Source organism: Lissotriton vulgaris, unplaced genomic scaffold, assembly GCF_964263255.1.
Source record: "Lissotriton vulgaris unplaced genomic scaffold, aLisVul1.2 SCAFFOLD_1147, whole genome shotgun sequence".
Lineage (NCBI taxonomy): Eukaryota > Metazoa > Chordata > Amphibia > Caudata > Salamandridae > Lissotriton > Lissotriton vulgaris.
In genome coordinates this window covers 679,187-697,226 of record NW_028248966.1, presented here as the reverse complement: position 1 = coordinate 697,226, position 18,040 = coordinate 679,187, and the positions used below count along the sequence as shown (strand labels likewise).

Here is an 18,040-nt window from a genome sequence, read left to right as displayed (position 1 = left end):
AGGCACCGTACACTGGTTAGCTCCAGTTATTGCCTTCATGGCCTGCCATCATGACCAACTCCTGCGACACCTCTCACTTAAATCTGACCTGTCTTTCCAGTGCCAGCATCCAACGCTCTTCAACAGGGGCGGTGTGGTCTCTACCACTGATGTCCATCTTGTATCAATAGCACATTCATTACCTCAAACCTAGTGCAACAGCTCTTTCCCTGCATGCTCTGTGCACATAACTAAACTGGGCAATGCACTTACCATGTGGGGCATTGATTTGGAACCTTTATGACCTGTGACCCACTAAAAAGGCTTTAATCACAACCTCCAGTGCTACAATGAAAGTAGCAGCTCAGTCAGGACACTATTCATTCTACTGTAGATATTATTGCAATGAGTGGTTATTTATTCGCTGTGTCCTCTTTCCTTTAAACTGTCTTCTTCTAGTTACATCATTACATGAGGGATCTTCATTTTAAAACTTCCTCTGGTGATGAAATCTACTTCGATGATCTTGGGGACCCGCCAACGCGCTTTCACATTTTTAACTGGCATTACCTTGATTGGGGTAATTCTACAAGATTCAAAGTGGGAAGCTACCATCGAAGCCCTTCCGGGGAGGAACAGCTCACCATTGATGACCGAACCATTCTTTGGCACCCCGACTTTAAGCAGGTAATGGCTCCTGTCTGAATTGGGAACAAACTTTGAAAAAAGGTGAGATCCATATGGATATGCAAGAATAAGAATAATCAACAGAGAAGTCATTGTTGCCTCATTTTGAGTTTGTATCAGCAGGTGAACCACAATCTATCACGGTTCAGTTGCCCCACTTAACTCTCAGGGACATATTTACAAGCCCTTAGCACCACTGGAATGTCACTTTTTTCATGCTCCAGTGGAGCTCCGTGTACGCCCATATTTAGAAGGCTGCGTTGAGCCATTGTGCATGGCTTAACACTGACTTGCTACTCTAGCCCTCCCAACACAGCTTTTCCGCAGTAAATGGACGTGCAATGGGTGCTGCTGGGGGTGTTCCCAGCAACACCCAGGGCTTTTTGACTCTGCCCCAGATGTACAAGGATCTGTGAATCTGAGGCAGCGCTAAAAATGTGCCTTTCAAAAGGAGGACGTAATGTGATGTAAAGAGTAGAAATACTTGTATTTCTCCTCATTTTTGCTCTTTCTATGGGCCTCATTTACTATATAATATTTTGATGCACTGCAGCCCAGAAATCCTTATTGCTAAAAGGATAGGAATGTGCAGTATCTATGAGTGATTATGAATGAATGATTACATATTTGTAGAGCGGTGGCAGCGCCTTGCGATAGCGCTGGGAAACGAAGGCGGGCAGACTGCCAGTTAAGCTCTTCTGCACTGCCTTTCTGTGAAGCACGATCGCTCCTGGCACTTTTAATGCTCTTTTAACCTTTTTAAAAAACGCTCGCGTTTTTCACTGATGCAATTGATTTAATAATTGTGGGGTGTTTTTAAACTGTCTGCCTCTTTCTGAATAGTCATACCTTATTGTTGCTCCCCGGCCCCCTTGGTCCCCGGTCCACCACGGCTTGCCTGTGCCGATTGTGTGGAGGGACAGGTTAGGCGCCATCTTGGGTGTCCCGGACCCCTACTGGAACGGAGTTAGCGCTCCAGCTCGGGGAGGGGCTTGGCCGTCAAATAGGATCGGCGTAGGCAGTCCTGTGCGTTTGAACGAGGTGGTGGCAGCGCCTTGCGATAGCGCTGGGAAACGAAGGCGGGCAGACTGCGAGTTAAGCTCTTCTGCACTGCCTTTCTGTGAAGCACGATCGCTCCTGGCACTTTTAATGCTCTTTTAACCTTTTTAAAAAACGCTCGCGTTTTTCACTGATGCAATTGATTTAATAATTGTGGGGTGTTTTTAAACTGCCTGCCTCTTTCTGAATAGTCATACCTTATTGTTGCTCCCCGGCCCCCTTGGTCCCCGGTCCACCACGGCTTGCCTGTGCCGATTGTGTGGAGGGACAGGTTAGGCGCCATCTTGGGTGTCCCGGACCCCTACTGGAACGGAGTTAGCGCTCCAGCTCGGGGAGGGGCTTGGCCGTCAAATAGGATCGGCGTAGGCAGTCCTGTGCGTTTGAACGAGGTGGTGGCAGCGCCTTGCGATAGCGCTGGGAAACGAAGGCGGGCAGACTGCGAGTTAAGCTCTTCTGCACTGCCTTTCTGTGAAGCACGATCGCTCCTGGCACTTTTAATGCTCTTTTAACCTTTTTAAAAAACGCTCGCGTTTTTCACTGATGCAATTGATTTAATAATTGTGGGGTGTTTTTAAACTGTCTGCCTCTTTCTGAATAGTCATACCTTATTGTTGCTCCCCGGCCCCCTTGGTCCCCGGTCCACCACGGCTTGCCTGTGCCGATTGTGTGGAGGGACAGGTTAGGCGCCATCTTGGGTGTCCCGGACCCCTACTGGAACGGAGTTAGCGCTCCAGCTCGGGGAGGGGCTTGGCCGTCAAATGGGGATGCCTCCTAGATCGCGCAGCGGTCGCGCGCAGCTGGCGCGCCGTCTGCGCGCCGAAGGAGCGCCAAAGGAGGGCCCGTCTGTGCCCGTCCGTGCCTCGGACGGGCCCAGGGCCAGCTACTCTGCCCGGCCTCCTGTGGTGTTAACTAGCTCAGAGACGCGGCAATACTCGCGCGCTGATCTTCTGAGACTTGCCCCTCACAGTAAGGGCCTGTCTTGCACACGCGCAAATCTAGCCAATGCTTTGGGCAAGTGTGCTACGTGTGCATTCCAGCCCCAACCCTCCACCCCCACGTTCAGTCAGCAACGCCACCACTACTAACATCAGGGCGGGACTGATTAATGCTAGATCGGCGGTTAAGCATGCGGCCGACATTTTCGATCTACTTTCGGACGGCCAACTGGAGCTGCTGTTCCTCACGGAGACTTGGATGACTTGTACCTCCGCTCCCAGTGTGGAACTTGCGGTTCCCAGGGGGTTTAAGATAGCTAGAGTGGATCGCCCCCTGGGTAGAGGGGGCGGACTAGCAGTGGTTTTCAAGGAGGGATAGAGTTTTGAATCCGAGCCTCTGACTGAGAGTCTAGGGGGTGAGGCTCTTCACTTCTCCATTAAAACCTCTCCCCACTTTACCTTAGGTGGATCTTTGATTTATAGGCCCCCGGGCCTGGCTACCCAATTCCTGAATTCCTTAGAGGAATATTTAGTGCCGCGGGCCTTAGGTTTTCCTAAGTTTCTTTTGGTCGGTGACCTAAATATTCACATGGATGCCCCTGATTCCTCCGAAGCCCGCAGGCTTGGGGAAATTCTTGAGCTTGCCCAGTTAGAACAATGGGTTTCTGGTCCTACGCACGTGGGTGGCCATCTACTTGATTTGGTGTGCGCGAATTTCCCCATCCAGTCAGTGTTTGTGGAAAAAACAACCTGGTCTGACCATGACTTGGTCAGGTTCAGCTGGGAGATGGCAGAGCCCAGCCCCCCGCCTCCTACATGCCATCTTCAAAAAATTAACCTACCCGCGTTTAGACTTGCCTTGTCTAACACTCGTCCACAACCCAAGGGATGTTTGGACAAAGCAGTTGGGGAGTTTAATGAATGGATATGGCAGGCGGCGACTGCCTCTACTAAGCAAACTATGCTGACTAGAGCCAGACGCTCACCCTCCCAACCCTGGTTTTCCCCTGAACTAAGAGAGATGAAACAGGGCTGCAAGAAATTAGAACGTTTATGGAGGAGAGAGTACAGCCCCGAGGCTAAGTCCGCCCTACGGCTCGCTCAAAAAGACTACTATGCAGCCATTAGGGATGCAAAAGGTAATTATTATGCTGGGCGCATTAACAAGGCCGACAACAACAGCAGAGAGATCTTTGCGATTGTTAAAAGCTTTGTGTCCCCTGTTGCGGAAGCTATGCCCCTCCCGTCCTCTGCGCAATGGTGCGAGGAGCTGTCCACTTTTTTTATAACTAAAATAGCGAAGATTCAGCAGGGCCTTTTAGAGGCACTTCCTGCCGACTGCTCTGTAGCTGGCCCCTGTTCACCCTCTCCCGCATCCTCTGGACACCAACTTACCACCTTCGCACAAGTGGCGGAGGATGATGTTCTCCATCTTCTCCAGTCCCTAAAATCGGGCTCTCCTGCCGACCCGTGCCCTGCCCGAGTGCTCTCGGAGGTGGCGGTTACAGTCTGTAGTGAGATCACGCAGATGGTGAACCTCTCTCTGGCCGCAGGCGTGGTTCCCCAGGTTTGGAAACACGCCAAACTCCTTCCACTCTTGAAGAAACCAGGACTGGACGTGTCGGTTCCGGGCAACTACCGACCCATATCCCTTCTACCTGCTCTCACGAAAATCTGTGAGAAGGTAGTTCTTCAACAAGTGGAGAGTTTTGTCGAAACATCTAATGCCCTCCACCCTGCCCAATCGGGCTTTAGGGCTGCTTATAGCACCGAGACGGCCCTGGTGGAGATGACCGAGGCAATTCGGGAGTGTCTAGACGGAGGTGGCAGAGCGGTCCTAATTTTATTGGACCTCTCTGCCGCTTTCGATACTGTCCCCTATGACCTCCTTCTCGGTCGGCTGTCCGCCATAGGTATTGGGGGAGTGGTGCTGGAATGGCTGTCCTCTTTTTTATCTGATAGGACCCAGCAGGTCTGGATGCCCCCGCATGCCTCCGAGCAAAAGCCTTTGCTCACTGGGGTCCCGCAGGGGTCCACACTTAGCCCCTTACTGTTCAATGTGTACATTACACCTTTGGTATACCTAGCTGAACAGTTTGGGGCTAAAATCCTAGGGTATGCTGATGACACCCAATTGTCGTTTACCTGGCCAGATGATAATCTGGACACGTCTACAGTCCATCTGTGTCTGTCCTCGGTATTTCGCTGGCTAACACAGGCCCAGCTGAAGTGCAATGAGGACAAGTCCGAAGTGCTTTTTTATGGCTCCTTCTCCCCCTCATTTAAGAGCACACTCTGGCCTTCTAACATTCCCTGCCCAAAAGAGATGGGGAGACCAGCGAAAAATCTGGGCATTTGGTTCACGGAGGATCTCAGATTTGAGCATCACATTAAAAAACTTACAGGCACCTGTTTTGCCACTCTGAAAATGCTCTGCAAGTTTTTTCCCTTGCTCCCTAGGGAGGCCAGAGAGTCGGTTGCCAGAGCACTCATACTGGCTCGCCTCGATTACGCGAATGCACTGTTCAGTGGCATTCCGGCATACCTGGTCAAACGCCTCCAAATTATTCAGAATGCGGCTGTACGCCTGCTATTTAACATCCCCAGGTGGAAGAGCGTTCGCACTGAGCTGCGCTCGCTTCACTGGCTTCCCGTAGCGCAACGCATTCTGTTCAAATCTTTGGTGTTGGCGTTTCGTGCAACTCATGACCAGGGCCCCTCGTACTTGAGAAAGAGATTCACAAGGTACATCCCGGCACGCACCCTGAGATCCGCCTCTCTGTTTAAACTGTCCCTTCCCCGTTTTAAACGTGCCAGACTGGGCGGCCAGTCGCTGTCTGTTGTGGTGGCTCGGGCCTGGAATGCCCTCCCTCTCCATCTACGCTCCACGCCGACAGTGGCTGCTTTCAAAAAACACCTGAAAACTCACCTATTCAAGAGTGCAGTCTAGGAGGATCCCCCGATGTCTTGTTCTCTGCCTTCTGTCTTTTTCCTCGCGCCAGGATACTCACCAGTAACAGAGCGCGTTACAAAACGGTTTATACTTATACTAGAGCGCTGGCTGCCGGAGGCATCCCAGCGCTTATAGACCCATAACGGAAAAACACCACTCAACAAACCAGGAAGGTCTTCAGCCGTTTTCTAAACGCTAGATGATTGGGTTCGAGTCGTAAATTATCGGTAGGTTGATTCCAGCTTTTTGCTGCGTGAACTGCGAACCGGCAGCCACCTGTACGAGAGGGCTTGACCCTCGGTACAGAGAGCAGATTACGATGGTTAGATCTTAAGGCTCTGGAAGATTGATAATGGCAAAACAGAGGGCGCAGGATGGCCGGACCGTTGTTAGTTATCGACTTATGGGCCATACACATGGCTTTAAACCAGATCCTTTCCTGCACCGGTAGCCAATGAAGAGATCGCAGGGCAGCCCTCGCCGAGCCATGTCTCGGAACCTCCAATAGTATATGGGCTGCACAGTTCTGGACGGACTGAAGTATCTTAATAGTGCCTAAGGGAGCACCCAGATATACCGCAGTTGCGTAGTCCAGTCGAGAGAGAATCGGGGACTGGACAAGGATCCTTCTCGCCTCGAACGGAAGAAGGGTCAGCACCTTCCTTAAGAGCCTCAAAAGGCCATAACAAGTCGGGGCGACCTTACGAGCCTGAACTTGAAAGCCCAGAGTGGGATCAAGCCAAACCCCTAGACTCTTGATTTGGTTATTCGGGGTAGGAGAGGGGCCCAGACAACTCGGCCAACAAAAATCAAGATTAATGGGGGCCTTATATCCCAGCAACATAATCTCAGTTTTTGATCCGTTGAGCTTTAGGAAAGAGGCATCCATCCATTCGAGAACCTTGGTAAGACAAGGGGACAGGTTGTTAGTCCCAGAATCCACCAAAGCGGATGAGGGTGCCTGGGTGGTGTAAAGAGTAGAAATACTTGTATTTCTCCTAATTTTTTCTATATAATATTTTGATGCCTTGCAGCCCAGAAAGCCTCCCTGCTGCGCTACTGTGCATCAAAATAAATGGATAGGAATGTGCAGTATCTATGAGGGCGCCTGCGTTGGTGCATGCCATCCCATTGTGCACCAGTGCAGGGGAGAAGAACAGGAATGCACCATATCGTGTAGATATTGGACACACCTACCCTTTTCTTTTGACGCACGGCAGCGCAGCAGGAAGGCTTGCTGTGCTGCAGTGGGTCAATCTAAGGTAAATGAGGCTCATAGAAAGAGGTCAAACAATGTGAGTTTCCTATCAGTAGAGCCTAAATGTTCTCAAGTGGCAGAGACCTTTAACCTGATAGCTTGTCTTCCACTTGACCGCCTGCTTACAGTAGCAAATGCCTGGGCTGTATTGGGCAGAATGAAGGTCACAATGTTTCCCAGCCCTGGGCTACCGTGTCAGGCTTGGCGACCCATGGCAGGGAAATTGTCAAATGATGCCCACACTCAAGGACAAAATTCCTCAAATTCCAGGACCATTTACTTTACTGTTTTTCATGAAAAAACTCAAGAACTATAATATAAAACACAAAAGTTTGTATCTTGCAAGTTCTTATGCCTTCAAAGCAAACACCACTGCAGTGGATGCTCTGAAGGCTTAGAGGTTCCCACCAGGAATGCGGGGGTCTCTAAAAGCAAGTGGCAGCACTTTACCAGAGGAGCATAGAGTGTAGCCTTTGCTGACCTCATGGGTAAGCACATTTTCCACCACAGTCTAAATACCAGTTGTCATGTGTGCAGGATGGACCACATGCTTATGACGTTGCTAATATAATCAAGTTTACCAACCACGTACAATGGTTGTTGTTAACAGAATAACACACTAAGTGCCACAAGTATAACCAATTCATGTTGTGACTCTCAAATCACAATTTGCAAGTTGCTAAATGAAAAGTACTGTGTATCAGACACATCTAGCAATGGGATTGCAGTGACCTATCTCATTCATTTTCATGAGGTAGGTTGCAATGTGTGACCCATTGGGTATGGCCTGTGATCACAGGGATGGTGGGCTTCTAGGGTCAGCCGGCCACCATGAGTGTGGTTGCTTTTTAATTAAAGCAATATTCTTTATATTTAAATACAGCCCATTTTCCTTTAATAAAAACAGGATGTCCTTAAAAAAGAAAAACAAAAAGTGTACTTTTCATTTTAGAGTAGGGGACCACTGCCTGCTCTTAAGAAGAAACATGTGCTTCCATTCACTAGGGGGAAGGGGTCCCCTTACTGTTTGCAACTGGCTAACCACCTACTTGAAGTAGGCAGTAAATTGAAAATATTTTGCGGTCACAAAACAAGTGCACATACCCCTGTGACCCGCTGTTAAGAAAGGACACCCTTGGCACGCTCCTTCCTAATAGCAACTAGCACACCCTATTTACCAAGTCAGAAATAGGTTACTGAGGGTTGGTACATGGCAAAAGCCATTTTAATCGTGGCAAATGGGCTGAATCTCCATTTGCAACAGCTAAAAATGGTCGTATGTGTGCCAACTTCTAGTCCTTGTACATTACTGATTAAATGAGGTAACTGCATCCAAATAAACTTAATTACTTAATTTTAAGCTTCAACTCTGATTTTTAATGCTTAGCTAAAATTTGAGAAACAATTCCTGGGCTATATCTTTAGCTGTCAAGCTTTCGTTTCATACCAAAGATCCAACGATTTGATGGGTGCAGGAAGAGTCCGGACCAGGGTGGGTCTGCTCAGTTCTTTTCCAGAGATTCACCCAAAGAACCAGATCCTCAAATGTTTTGGAAACAACAAATTCTGTCAGTCGGAGATTTGGGGGGTTAGAAATTGAGAGTGCATAAGAATCACACTATTCTTGTTTCCTAAGAAGGTTACGTTTAGGTGATGTAAAGTGGTGATTCCTCTCCGAGGGTTCGGGGATACAGTCCAGCAAAGAACCTATGCCCTATGTGACTGGAAGTAGCAGCTTTATTTTCTGTGCATTCTGTAGAATAGTAGGTGTTGATGGGACTGCTACCTTCTAATCAGGGTAGAAGTCTTACAGATTAAATACTTAGGTGCAGTAGTCTGGTTGACTTCTCACAAGATCTGAGTGGACTGAGACAATGTGGGTCCATGCCTCAAAGACCAATCAGCAAATCCTTATTAAAAGACACAGTTGAGCTCGGCATCTGGGTTGGATGCCAGGCAGCAGTTTTGTCCAAATAAAACAGGGTGGCTAGCTGTGAGGTGATACCAAATACAAACAATCACTACTGCACTTTGGAAGAGAGATGCATGTTATGATATGTTATGGTAAGGTTTTGTTATGCTATGTTATGCTACGTTATGTTATGTTCATTTGTATAGTGCACTAATCACCCATGAGGGTACTGAGGCTCTTGAGCAGACATGTAAGCATGTAGTCCCTGTGGTTTTATTCAAAGAATAAATAAATACAAAACAGGGGGTACGTGTTCCTATAGGAAGAAACATTGTCAAATATAAAGTGTAAGTGGAAATGATTCAATTAAGGAGAGGGTCTTCCTACATGGAAGTCTGAGCCCTCAAACACACAGATGGGTATCATGATTCATCATAAGGCTTGGCTCCTCGTGGGGCCAGGGCTGCAATTACGCACAGGTCTTACTAGAGGGCTACTTGGAAGAAATCTTCTGTTTAAGCCGTATAGGTGAGTGGAGGGCTGTAAATCTACAGTTGAGTGTATGTGGAGAGAACTGTCGTTACAACTACCTAAGGAAATCAAGGAAGGACTTCAAACAGCAAAGTCTTATCCTCTTGCAGAACTCGAAGTAAGGAAGAGGTTCTGATGTGATGAGGGAGGTTGTTCCATGTTTTTGTGGGATGCAAGAGAATGAGAGACCTTCTGCTTTGCTTTTGCGGATATGCAGGTGTGTGCAAGTAAGAGTGAAGTAAAGCAGAGTTGTGTGGCAGGCTGGTGGAAGTGTATGTGACTTTTGAAGTAAGTTGTTCCAGTATTGTTTAAAATGTATGTGTGCATGAGAAGCTGGAATTAGATGTGCTTGTGCATGAGGAGCCAGTGAAGCTCTTTGAGGTGAAATGCGATGTGGGTGCGGTGTGAGATGTTACATTTCAGTAATATAGTAGTGTTCTGGATGATCTGAAATCTGTGAATAAGTTATTTGGAGATTCCGATGTATTGTGCGTTGTGGTAGTCTAGACAGCTAGTAAAGCCAGCTAGCAAAGTATTCTTGCATAACTGTCCTTCTGGTGTTCTAGGGCATCACCTTGAAGCCTTTCAAAGTATATGTAGGATGTGGAAGAAGGAAGCACTCTCTGCATTGACTTGTGCCATCATTGTTTCCTCTAGGAAGACCCCCAGGTTTTCTGCATGGTTGGTAGATGTTGGTCCTAGCTCCAATGGGCAAAAGATGTAGACCAATGAAAAGGTCCTGGTTGCAAAGATCAGAACCTCTCTCTTGTTAGAGTTGAGCTTAAGATAGATGGTTTGCATCCATGCTTCTACCATGGTCATGCATTTGGTGAAGTTGGTTCTAGTGGCAGTTGCATTGCCCATCAGGGGGAGGATGAGTTGGGTGTCATCGGCACAGGGGATGACGGTGATGTCTTGTGATTGGATGATGTTGGTGAGAGGTGTCATGCAGATGTTGAACTGGATAGGGCTGATGGACTCTGCAGATCATATGCTTAGTTTCTGATGTGAAAGAGGCAGTCTGACCCTTTGTGTTGTTCTTGTGAGGAAGGAGCAGATTAAGGTAAGCGTGGATACGTGGATGACAATGTTATGGAGTCTTCTGATGAGCGTGTTGTGGGGGACAGTGCCAAGAGCCATTGAGAGGTCAAGAATGAGGACAGCTGTGTTTCCTCAGTCCAGGATGGTTTGGGTGTCAACAGTGGCTGGCATGAGTGGTGTTTTGGTGCTGTGGTTCTTACTGAGTCCTGATTGGGGATTGTCTAGCAGGTGGTGATGCAAAAGGTGGGTTGAGAATTGCTTGTTGATGGCTTTCTTTTGCAGCAAGGCACAGCCACGTACAGGCACTATGCTAGACAGTGCATCAACTTTCTCTGCCTTTGAAAGCTGTTCCGGTTACATGGCCAGTTTGACTTGACTGGGTCAGGTACAGACACTGGGACCAATTCATCTGGACAAGGAAGAAAAGGCAGAAAATCAGAGAACAATACATTTTATCTTGGGGTAGTAGAAAATCAGGCTTGTGATGTAGAACACCGATCTAAATTCAGTCATGTGTTCATTTCGGTTCAGTTTACATTTTTAACTAGAAGGCTCTCTTCTCTCAACACTCACGCTTGTCCACATCCTTGGGTGACACATTTAACAAATACTACTCTGGACCTCCAATCAAACAATTTAATGTACTGATAAAGTCATTTAAGAGACAAAGGTTGGTCTAGACAAGGTTGTTTCTACTAATAAACACAGCCTAGTAGGGAATGCCCTGGACCTGATGGTGTCCTTATGAAATTATACATATTATGTTACAATAATTAATATTGCACACAAATCACCTCCAGAGGGTTATCTCGGCACAAGGACCTCCTGACACCATACCGCTGTCACCACAAAAACTATCCCTAAAACAGTTCAGTTTTAAGTGATTTACTAAATTTGAGATGATCCGTACAGAAACATAAATGAACAGGGAGAGCATTCCAGTAGAGAGAATCTAGAGAGGAGAAAGCTCTTCCCTCTAAGCGAGACTTTTTAATCCAAGGTATTACAAGCACCCTTTTTCACGTGATCACAGAGCCTTTTTAGGACTTTTTAGAGTGTGCCTCGAAGTTAAGCATTTTGGCCCCTTCCGTATTAGGACTTTGTGAGTCATACAACAGATCTTAAAGACTATTTTCTAACGAACTGGCAATCAATGTAAAGATTGTAAAAGAGAAGCGGGTGAGGCCTTTGCAGGAGCTTTGCAGCTATGAGAGCTGCTGTTTTTTGCACCACCTGTAGTTTTGTCAACTAGGACTCATTGATAGAAGTGAGTAAAGCATTGACATAATCCAAGAGACTCGCCACTAAGGCTTGGACAAAGGAAGAAGCAGGATGGCACTTCTTCACAAACGTAACATTTAAAAACAAGGTTCCCCAGTTTTTCAGACCTGAGCTTCCATAGAAATGGATTGGCACAGGAACACTCTAAGATGTTTAACAATCATCGTTGTGGTTGGGGCAATACCAACTTCTTGTGACCACCAGTTTGAGGCCCATAGGTTGGAATCAGTTAGAAATGGAAGTCTCTAGTTGGCAGAGATATGTACATTTGTCCAGACCCATGGAACGGTACCCCGTTGCAAAATTGTCAGGGAAGCTGTGGCAGGTGTCCTGCACAATTCGACCCCCAGTTCAGGGGTTCTATCCTGTAACTTGGATCCCAGCCTAGGGTCTGTACCCTTAGACTGGGCAGAGGTCAGGGGTGAGGTTGCTCTCTCCCCAAACCCATACTGGGGCCTTGCACCCTCCCACCTAGACCGGTTCCCAGAGAACACAACCCAGTAGGGGTACTGTTAGCAGTCTCTCCTTCCTTCGAGTCAGGGGGGACACCCTGAAACTGGCCCTCCAACCCAGTGTTTGTACCCTTAGGCTGGACCTTTGCCTGGCAACCCAGGACTACTGGGGGAAAACACCAACACCCCCTAAGGGAAACACACTCCTCTGTGTAAAGGTCTGCCTGGTGTAGTCCTCCTACCTCTTGTCCACCTGACAGAGCATGAAGACTCCCCAGGCCGGAAGTGGCCTCACCCGGGTTAGTCCTGGGGGCTCTGATATCAGAGCTGGCAACCCCTGACCCACTGTTCCTTCCACTGGGGACTGCATCCCCCCTCACCCCTCTCTCTGAACTCATGTACCCCCACAAAAGCAGAGGGGCTGTCAGTCAACTGAGCTGGTAGAATGCTAGTTACAGCAGTATCCCAAAGATCAACTTACACATTTGGATCAGCCTCAGGTTATAGCCTCCCTGTACAGACTAGGCCCCCTCCTGGTGTTCCCTTATGGAACCAACCACGCCTTGAGACTGGGTTTCAGGCACCTCAGGACACAGCCCACTCCAACTCCTTCTCCTCTGAGTCAAGACATGGGGCCCACCACACCCTCCCACTACTCTAGGACCTATCTGTGACATCACAACCCTCCCCACCTCACTTGGTTGGGGCAAACCTGAGCCACCTCCTTCAAGACCACCCCCAGATGCCTCTTGACACCCAATAGAATCCACCAAAAGGTCTGCCTCCAGTGTGAGCTCCCAGGGATCAGAGAACTCACGCTCCACCAGGTATTGGCATAGCTCGGGAAAACAGGGACTTAAAATATGCTCTCCACCAATTGAATCACACAGCCCCAACACAGGTGTTAACCAAGATACCCTTTGCCTCGCCATCCAGTGCCTCTCAAAAGTACCACACATAACTCTCCTGAGATTGGTATGACAGTGTCTGACTGTCTCTGTCACTCAACCTACACTATTCCGGGTGGTCTCGACACTCACAGACCAGGATTTCTAGCAAGGGGGAACCCTTTTCCCTGCATCTCTCATCTAGTGTCAGTAAAGTGTCCCTCCCACTACTAGGAATATGATCCCCTGTGCCAGTTCTCCAATTCACTTCGGGGACACTGCGCACCACTGGAGCTACCTCATCAACCTGAACCCCCTTTTGTATGTCAACCCCCTACATCAAGTCAGGTGCCACATCTCTGGGTGTGTGTACTGTTCCCTCAGCACTACATACCACCTTTTTGCTGCCACCATCTGTGCTGGACTTCATCTCCAGCCCAGCAAAGCTTACTTCCAGAGCTACACACATTTCTTTTTCAGCAAAGGCTCCCTCTACGGATGACAAACAGCTGCCTGAAGCTCCACTCTGGGAAGAATGAAATCCTCATCCTCGGAACATCCACCTGGGACAACTCCTGGTGGCCTTCTGCCCTCGGGAGCCCACCCACCCCTACAGATCACACACAGAACCTCAATTTCATCCTTGACTCCTCCCTCACATGACCCGCCAGATCAACAGCATCGCCTCCACCAGCTTCAACTGCCTTCGGATCCTCCAAAAGACCTTCAAATGGATTTCCCCCGAATTCAGTAAAACTGTCACCCGCGCTCTCATAACAAGCAGACTGGACTAGGTCAACACCCTCTACGGCAGAATAAATAGAACTTTCCAACGCAGACTTCAAACCATCCAGAACACCACAGTCAGACTCGATCTCAGAAACCCACGACACAAACACATGACCCAACACCTACGAGACCTCCACTGGCTCCCCATCGAGAAGAGAGTAACCTTCAAACTGCTCACCCACACCTACAAATCCCTCCACAACATCGGACCCAAATACTTCAATGAGAGTGTCTCCTTCCAGGTACCCAAGAGAAACCTACGCTCCGCCAACCTCGCCCTCGCAGAGATGCCCCACATCCGCAGAACCGGAGCAGGTAGAAGAGCCTTCTCCTACGTCACAGCCAAAACCTAGAACAACTCCCAGTCAACATCAGACGCTCCCCCACCTGGCATGCCTTCAGGAGGAGCCTCAAGACCTGGCTATTTGACTGAACCTGAGCTGCCCCCTCCTCACCAGCACCTTGAGACCCTCACGGGTAAGTAGCGTGCTTTAGAAATCCCTGATCGGTTGATTGATTGATTGATTGATTGATCTGTCTCCTCGCGCTCCCGGTCCAGCAGCCTCAGCCTCTGGTCACAAGCACGTATCAGATTCCTCACTTCATGAGACAATTTTTCCCAATGCTTCCTCCTCAGGACCACTGCCCCCTTGGTATCCTCCCCCTCAGATTCCTCCTCAGAGTCATCTGCTAGTGTTGCTTTCCAGCGTAGTACCTCATAGCTATGCAGGACTGCTTCAAGATCCTGCCTTGTGGATCACCTCTTCACAGGTAGCCCCCTCTCCTTACAAAATACTTTTAGTTCCCTCTTCTTGTAGATGGGCAGGTGCCAAAAGTTGACTTCCATTTTGACAAGGCCCAACAGGTGCAACAATTAACCAGAGTCCCAAAAACCAAATTCCACATTATTCACCGCATATTCACCGCTAATCACCAATGTTAGAAATGGGCATCTCTATAAGGGACCCTTGCTTCTAGTCAGGTTAAGGGCGATGCACTTCTAAAATAACCCCTGCTCGCCCCCTTGGTAGCTTGGCACCAGTAGACAGTGTTATCTCAGAGGCAGTGTGCAAAGCATTTGTGAACACTTACCGTAATACAGTGAAAACACTACAAAAGGACACCAAAACAGTTTAGAAAAATGTGTAATCTTTTTCTAAACCCAACAAGAGCAAAATGTAAAAAATCCACAATACAGTAGAAAAATATGACTTTCAAATGGTAAAAATATTGCAGTTCAAAGAAAATTGCAGTTTTTACACAAAGTACCTTGAATGTGTCACGCACACAAACAAAAAGGGTCACAGGGAAGGTGATGTGTTGGTTCCTTACACTCAGGGAAGGGGATGTGTTAGTTTCTTGCTCTGGGGGAGGTGATGCACCAGTTCCTTATTGCTGCCCAGAGGAGGTGATGGGTCAGTTTCTTACTGGAGATGAGGTGATGCATCAGTTTCTTACTGCGTTCCCCAATGATGTGACAGACTTGGCGCCTCAATGGGATGCAATGATCTGTGATGATGCATGTGTTCTTGCAGCCACACAGCAGGCCTTGCGTCAAAATCGGTGCTGTGATCTCGGACTTCGGAGATCGGTGCACTTGATGCACCGTGAGGTGATTTATTGAGCCATGGGAAGGCGCTGCGACAATTTCTTTGGCGATGCATGGGAAACAGGTGCGGATGTGTCATGCTTCTCAAAGTAGAGTTACTTTTCCCCGCTTCAAGTAGCAAACAGCCTGCAGAGGTCCAAAACAATAGCTGGCACCTCCTAGCAGTAGCGAAATCCCAGCAAGGAACTTCAGGGGAACTGGTGGTGAAGTCTTTGTGTCCCTGAGACTTCAGAAGGAATCAAGCTCAGGGTCAAGCCCTCCGAGATCTTCCTCAAGCAAGGGACACAGCAAAGTCCTTTCTCCTTTCCGTGGCAACAACTAGCCACTGCAGGCCAACCCCAAACTGTAAACAGCACAGGGGCAGTATTCCTCCTCAGCTTCTACAGCACTTTTCCTTGGCAAAAGATCTAAAAGTCTGAGGTCTGAGACCCTCTTTTTATACAGTAAATATATTTGTTCTCTTTTGGGCCCAGGGCACTGAGCCCAGTCCAAACCAGTTCTGGGGGACACTTTGCAAGTGCACAACAACCTTCATTTTCAGTGTGAGCCCTGACTCCAGACACAACACAGGGGGGCAAAGCCATCAACGATTGAGGTCCATGTCTGTTTTGTCCATGGAGTAGGAAATGTAAAGGAGCAGAATAGTAATATATATATATATATATTCACTGAAAAAAACATAGGTTATAGACCATATATAGTTAGGGACTAGCATTTAAAAAACCTTATTTTATTTGCACAAAACCATTGAAATTCCATATATAGTTAGTTGCACTAACTATATATCGCGGACCCGCAATCCACTGCTAATGATGTCACATATTACATCATTCATGACATGGTCAGTGACATCACTGATGACATCACTGATGACATCTCAAATGACATCACTGATGACATCACTGACATCTCATTTGACATTACTGATTACATCACTAATGATATCATTTATGTGATAATACATCTTCAGACTCTAATATAACCTTTGATACACTCAGTGTAAACAGGCACTCACAGACTGTCACACATCCATGGAGTTACTCACACACCTATTCAGTCATGCAAAGAATCAATCACATCTCCATTTCCTTAACTATACGGTTATACACACCTTACTTATTCAAACATATACTAACACATATTTACTCTCTTATACAATCCTTGATACAAGTTCACAATGATTCATACAGCCACTCTCACATTCACTGACTCTTATGTTCAGTTATTTATATATGTCAACTCTCACATGGAGTGTGTTTTACATATGTACTTACTTTGACATGTAGAACTGAGATATCCATTCACTCACCAATATACTCATGCACATAGTCAACTGTCCATACAGCTGTTTCTACATGCACTTTTGAACCCATACACCTAGGGAATCAACCGCTCACACATCTATGCACAGAGTTATACACCTCCCAGCCACCCACACACACACTCAGTCTCCCATACAAATACTTGGGCAACCATTCAATAACCCATATAGTTACTGATATAGCTACTGATTTAAACATGCAGCAGTTTACAGAAGAACATAAATATTGATTGCCAAATTAAGACACTTTAATCACTAACCCATGCACTCAGTGAGACACATTTAATCATTCTCTCATACAGTCAGTCATGCACCTACTAAATCCTTCATCCAGACACTTATACATCCACTCATTCTTCAATATGTAAGACATATTTTAACTTTACAGAAACATACAGTCACTGGGTGTTGTCATCAGTGATGTCATCAGTGATGTCATTTGAGATGTCATCAGTGATGTCATCAGTGATGTCACTGACCATGTCATGAATGATGTAATATGTGACATCATTAGCAGTGGATTGCGGGTCCGCGATATATAGTTAGTGCAACTAACTATATATGGAATTTCAATGGTTTTGTGCAAATAAAATAAGGTTTTTTAAATGCTAGTCCCTAACTATATATGGTCTATAACCTATGGTTTTTTCAGTGAATTTTCAAGGTTTTGTAAATGCAAATTCCTAACTATATATGGTCTATAACCTATGGTTTTTTCTGTGAATTTCATTGGTTTTTTAAAAGCTAATATCTATAGCTGTAAAATATATTCTTTATTAAGTGACGTATCACGTAGCCCGTGAGACGCCTCATGATGCATCGCATAACCGTGACGTATCGTCTCTGCAGCGCAAACCAAACCCAAAACGTAAGCGCGCCAGAACACGCTTAAAGATATATATATATTTTTTTAACCTTAATTAGACAAAATCCACACGTGCACATATCACAAACGTTCAAAAAACACAATATGTCGGACTCCCGTTACGCTGCCGGTTAGCTGCCCGGTTAACGTACCAGGAAGCACCTTTACCGCGAAAATCGCAATTTTTTTTTTTCACCCCCCAGGGAACTTTAATAGCCCCCTCATCAATCCTAGGGGTTCAGGAGGGGTCTGCCTTACCCCTTTCATTCATTTACACCTTTTTTTTTCCACCTCTTGTCTCTCGATCCCACAGAGAGACAAGATGGCGGCCGCTCCAGACTGTTTACAATGATAACAGCCAATCAGCTTCTCCTCAGACTCCCGTTACACTGCCGATTAGCTTCCCGGTAGCTGCCCGGTTAGCTGCCCAGTTCGCGTACCAAGACGCGTCTCTACGGCGAAAAAATCGGATTTTTTTGTT

General features: G+C 47.2%; 1 protein-coding gene across 1 annotated transcript in view; it reads left to right on the top strand.

The window, feature by feature from the left end:
- Positions 1 to 450: 450 nt before the first annotated feature.
- Positions 451 to 18,040, top strand: part of LOC147663753 (vomeronasal type-2 receptor 26-like) — a 161,090-nt gene continuing 143,500 nt past the window's right edge. Inside the window, exon 1 of the mRNA XM_086950226.1 lies at positions 451 to 678. Within this exon, the coding sequence (XP_086806352.1) occupies positions 451 to 678 (228 nt within the window). The remainder of the gene's footprint in view (positions 679 to 18,040) is intronic.